This window comes from Mytilus californianus, unplaced genomic scaffold, assembly GCF_021869535.1.
Source record: "Mytilus californianus isolate M0D057914Y unplaced genomic scaffold, xbMytCali1.0.p SCAF_15, whole genome shotgun sequence".
NCBI lineage: Eukaryota > Metazoa > Mollusca > Bivalvia > Mytilida > Mytilidae > Mytilus > Mytilus californianus.
In genome coordinates, this window is record NW_026262637.1 from 16,314,106 (window position 1) to 16,320,105 (window position 6,000).

The 6,000-nt window shown below is 33.9% G+C and overlaps 1 protein-coding gene across 3 annotated transcripts in view; it reads right to left on the reverse strand.

The window, feature by feature from the left end:
• Positions 1–3,916, reverse strand: part of LOC127725528 (protein mono-ADP-ribosyltransferase PARP14-like) — a 41,248-nt gene extending 37,332 nt beyond the window's left edge. For 2 of the 3 annotated variants that reach the window (XM_052232563.1, XM_052232565.1), the window contains exons 1-3: positions 3,616–3,916; positions 2,476–2,582; positions 933–1,584 (exon numbers count right to left, since the gene is read on the reverse strand). In XM_052232563.1, coding sequence (XP_052088523.1) covers positions 933–1,584; positions 2,476–2,582; positions 3,616–3,805 — 949 coding nt within the window. In that variant the 5' untranslated portion in view covers positions 3,806–3,916. The remainder of the gene's footprint in view (positions 1–932; positions 1,585–2,475; positions 2,583–3,615) is intronic. The other variant, XM_052232564.1, reaches the window with a different exon arrangement.
• Positions 3,917–6,000: the final 2,084 nt, after the last annotated feature.

Here is a 6,000-nt window from a genome sequence, read left to right on the forward strand (position 1 = left end):
GGGTGAATTCAGGTGCTAATGAAGGGTGAGCAGATCCTCCTCCACATGTGGCACACTTTATACTGCTCATGTAAGTACAGACATAGTGGTAAGTCTAATTTAGATCACATTTTAGGAAAAGAGAATGGGATTCTTGATACGACAATTGGAACATATCCGTCATCACAGTGTAAAACAGATATTTCATAATGGTCAAACACGTCATGATGGCATCCGTTAAATTTAAGAAGGGATGATTTCAACTTCACCACTTGGAATTCTTGGTTTAATAGGCTTAATAATAAATGTACCAAACTTTGTTAACATCTTCATCTTGTTAATTTTTGTTTTCTTCAAAATAAGTAACCACTTCAATGTGCAAATCTATGCATATGTACTTGTTTCCATCCATTCAAAGATATAATTAATTGATTGCCTGTTTTCCAAGGTTTATGCATATAGTAATGATTCACTTGTCCTTAGTCGTGTGTGAACAAGATGTTTACCCTCTATATTTGTAATTTCCTATTATTTCTTAAGATTTACTGTGGATTTATTCATTTTCATGGATACCAATTTATTGATCATTGAGGACCTCCTGAAATATATTTAGGACCTTCATTATTCAATTTCAGGACCTCCATAATTCTAAATTTGAGGACATTCTGAAATATTTCAGGACCTCCATAGTTTGATTTCAGGATATCCATAATTTTTATGGAGGTCCACATTCTTTTTAGGGCCTACACAATTTGATTTCAGGACTTCTACAAGTGATTTCAGGATATCCTGAGATCAATTCATTGATATCTTGAAATAGAATTGTGGAGGTCCTAAAATCAAAATGTGGAGGTCTTGAAATTTTTCAGGAGTCCTCAATAATTTATATATATCCTCAATTCAAATTATGGAGGTCCTGAAATATTTCCTTAAATACAACATAGTATTTTTACCATCATTTTTTTCTTCAAGTATGTCCTCTTCCTTTTCTTCTTTCACTTCTTCTTCCTCATCTTCTTTCTCTTCTTCTTCTTCATCTGATTGAATAGGAGTTTCTGTACTTGACTTTTCAGCAGATGCAGATGGATTATCGCTTCTTTCTCCTTCTATTATAGAAATTTCTGGTTTATCGTTAGGATTCTGCTTGGCACCAGGCTGCTGTTCTTGTTGGGGAATAAAACCATGAGGATAGCCATAGCCTGGATAAGCACCATACTGACCATACGGATAATATCCTCCATATGGCGGCCATCCCCACTGCCCTGGATATCCAGGACCATGTGGACCTTTCTCTTGGTCTTGAGATGGATCTCCTTTTTCAGAATGTCCAGGCTGATATGGTGGCCATCCCATTCCTGGAGGGTAAAACTGTTGTTGATAAGGATTTTGAGGATTTGGTCCATGTTGTGTCATGAATCGAGGATCAAAAGGTGGACCAAATGGTGGAAATCCATGGGGACCACCAGGTTGTTGTAGAGGAGATGCTGATTGATTGGTCCCTGGTCCTTGACTTGGATATTCAGAATATGGTGGGGGCTGTGCGTGGTCTGTGGAAGGGTTATTCCCCTTGTAAGCTGATGCTGAAGGATCATAGACATCTGGAGTCTGAAGGGTAACAAAATCATCACTTTACATTACTGACTTTATGCTGGCAATAAATGTTTTGTATTTACAATTCAAATATAAAATATGATTAGCAGTCTATCCATATTTGGGTTAAGTTACTCTGGTTTAACTAATGTAAATTCAGAAATTATTGCGTGCATTTAATATTGCGATTTTGTGATTTTAGACTAGAATGCGATTTTAATTTTTGCGATATTGAGAAAAATCCTGTTTAATTCATATAAAAAAATTCAAAATGCGAGTTTAAATTATTGCGATTATAACCCATTTTTCGCAATAATATAAACGTCGCAATAATTTCTGAATTTACAGTATATGGGTATCTTTTCTTTACTTCCCAATCTTAAACTCACTATCAGTTCATTCAAGAATTTAAAGGTAAAACTTAACCAAAGTTTATCTTTACATAAATTTTGTGCAAGATCACTGACCTATGAAGTTATGAACTATGGGTCACATAACCTTCTACTTATTTGCATAAGTTTGAGTTTTTATTATTCAAGCAGTTCTGGAGGAATAACTATGAACACCAAATGATGTACAATACTTTGTTTTAAATATCTAAGTTAATCTCATAAAAAGGGTAATATGATTAGGAAATGTGTATAATATTTTCTTAATATACTGCAACTCTTACAACTCTTCAAAATGAATACTTTTGGTAAACCATCAATTTTGAATCAGATGACTTAAAAGTAAATAAATCTCTATGAAACCACATTAATATCAAGGTCACACTGTCATAGCTAAATCACAAATTATAGGTGAGATATTTTTGGTAGTTTCACACAGTGTCAGTGAGCATCAGGTGAGCAGACTCTGTATTTTTATTACAGTAACTACAAATAACAAATTTTTAGAATATCCAACCTGTAACCATTCATCTGGTATATCACATGGTAATTCACATTCACTTATGTTTAGATTTCCTTCTGATGTTTCTAGTGAGCCTATTACTGTGATATATCCTTGTGCAACTGTAAAGAAAGGAAGAAAAAAACAATAGCATTATTAATTGAACAATTAAATGTCCAGTTGTCAGGTAAGTTTCCCTTTCAAAATAAGTACTGTAACCATTTGCATTATTGTGCGCACATAAAACTGGTTCAGTCCCAACACATTTTGTGCTTGTTCCAAGTCAGGTTACCATGTCTTTTGTCATTGGTTCGCATGTCTGTTTGTCTGGTTTTTTTTAGTTTTTTTTTTCTTTTCTAGAATTCACAGAGGTTGGTGTTTGATTTCAGATTGATGCACTTTGCAGATTTATTGGAATTCCTGTTATTGCTTTTTATAATGTATCATATACTTCTGCATTGTTCAACATTTTTTTTTTTTTTTGCCAATGTACAAAAATGATGTAAGCAGACATGCACATTTAGGGGGAAAAGGGAGGGCAGGGTTGACAGATTTTGATGAATCATGTTAAATTCTTTTCAAAAATTACCTTAATGGAGAAGTATTTGAAACCTCTGACAAATCAAGATAAAGATATTTTCAGTGGCGGATCCAGAAATTTTCATAAGTGGGGGCCCACTGACTGCCTAAGAGGGGGCCGGCTCTGGTCATGCTTCAGTGATTCCCTATATAATCAGAGACATATATATACACATGTGTATATGTGTCTCTGATATAATCAACCAAATTTTTCCCAGAAAAGGGGTGCCCCAGGCCCCCTGGAACCCCCCCCCCCCCCCTCTTAATCCGCCTTTGATTTTGATGAATCACTTTAAAATGACGCCTGATGGTAAGGGGATTGACCTACCCTCCTATAGCTCTTTTTTTTAAATCCTGGCAGGCTGTATCTTAATTGATCGGTTTTTACAAGATAAGATTGAATGCTTAGAAATATCATTTATACATTCATTGTTTAAAAAAATTACTTTCATTTCCACATGTATTGCAAAGCTAAACCGAAAGTAGATCATATACATGATATAGGTTTCAGTTTAAAAATTAATAAATATGCAATTCAAAATAATTCATTATAAACAGGTAAATTAAAATGTTAACCGTCTATTGAATCGAACTGAATAATCCATTCTTGATCACTGGCTTCAAAGCCGGCTGTCCTTGTAGCTAACGTTCCCCGCCAAGACTCTGGGAAATTTTGTCTTATGGCATTGAAATTTGTCTCTGTATTAAAACCTTTTAACAAAATACACTTTTCACAGATTTTCTTTCGTAAATCAGCATTGCTCATATTAACTCTCTATATAGATTCCCCTTTACTCTGTCACTCCCTTTCAACTTCAACTTCAACTTCTTTACTTGTCAAAATCCATACTTGACTAATAACGATTGCGTATTTTACTTTTACTTTCGTTTTCATTCGATTTGTATATTACAACTATAAGCTTTACAAAAAGCTTGTCTGATTTAAGCATTTTAAAAATAATATTCTTTTATATCTAAAGAGGGTAACCTAATAAGTGTTCCATAATCTTACTTGGGACTCTCATAAAGTAAGCACAAAATTATATGAAATAGTACATACAAATAAAACATAAATAAAAACAAACAACTTGAGCACGGTCCCATGCAGGACAGGTTTAAAGAGAGAGTTTGGAACCATCAAACTAGTTGAACCCCTCCACATTATGTATGTGCCTGTCCCAAATCAGAGGCCTGTAATCGTTTGTTGCTGTATATCATATTTGTTTTTCGTTATTATGTTGTACACAAAGGCCGTTAGTTTTCTTGTTTCATTTGTTTTACAAAAGCTATTTGTCATTTTGGGGCCTTTTATAACTGACTAATTTGTAAATTGGAAAATTATGGCCTTAGTCTATCTGCTCTTGAATTGCTCAAAAGTTGTCTGACGACAAGAAAACATTGTGTAAAAATAGGTCAGAGAATCAGTCAAATATATTCATAAATGACATCTTTCTTTTTGTTAAACACTGTGATTTATATAACTATGTTGATGATAACACCCTCTCTAAATCAGGTACTACTTTGGAATCAGTAATTAAACCCTTAGAGGAAGATAGTAACTCCCTAATATCATGGTTCTCTTTCAACAAAATGCAGGTAAACCCAGAAAAATTCCAGGCAATAGGTAAAAAAACACACACTCAAAATATGGTCTTCAACCTAAATGGATTCAACATAAAATGTGACGACGAGGTGAAACTTCTTGGTGTAACAATAGACTTTAAACTGGATTTCAACACTCACATTTCAAATATATGTAAAAAAAGCTGCACGACAACTAAACGTACTAAAAAGAATCGGCACTCATCTCACCAGACTTTCTAAACTTACAATATACCACTCATTTATCTTGTCAAACCTCAGCCATTGTCCTCTTACATGGCACTTCTGCAGTGAACAAAACACAAAGAAAATAGAAAAAATACAAGAAAGAGCACTCAGATTCATTTATGACGACAACAAGAATTCTTATGATACACTCCTTGAACAGTCTAAGCTACCAGCACTAAAAATCAGAAGAATGAGAACCATGGCATTAGAGACTTATAAAATAATTAATAAATCAAGTCCAGAATTCCTACATAATTTATAATAAACATTAAAGAAAATTCATATAACTTCAGGTACAAAGGTATAGCGCATATACCACGGCCAAAAACAAGAAGGTATGGTAAGAAAAGCTTTAGTTATGAGGCTGCAAGACTATGGAACTCCTTGCCAAATGAGGCAAGGAGCTTATCAACTTTTGGCCAGTTCAAAATTTTTATCTCCACCTGGTGTTTTTTCTGAAAATTGTACCTGCAGTTCTTGTAAATAATGTAACTCCTTGCTGCCCCATGACTTGACCTTGAAGCCTGCTGTTTGTTTTATGTTTTTATTTTTTGCAATTATTTTTATTTATTATTTCTTTGTTTTGCTTATGCATTACCTGTGCTGTAGCTGCTTGCAGTCTTTTGCTTGTGCTTTCAATATATATGATAGTGTTTAATTTTGCATGTGCTACTTGGATATAAATACTGTGTGCTACTATGTGCTGATATTTGACATTTGTTTTAATATATAATATCTTGCTTAGCTTTTATTTTGCATGTGCTATCTATGTATTAATACATGTATGTGCTGTCTGTCTGTATGTTTGTGTTGTATATGTATCTGATGTTATTACATGTATGTTTTGTTTATTAATATCAGTCGGTTAAAGAGCTATAAAGAGCTCATGTTCCTTGTTATTATGTATATATTCAACCCGACTTTAAATAAAGACTACTTTACTTTACTTTACTAATATGCGGTGTGGGTTTTCTCTGATTGTCGAAGACTGTACGGTAACCTACAACGGTTAACTTCTACTGTTCTATGTCATTTTGGTCTATGGCGGAGATTGACAACTGGAGTTTTATTAATCTCTGGAGGCATTCAATTTCTTCATTACCAATTACCCCCATACTGTGCAATAGTAGT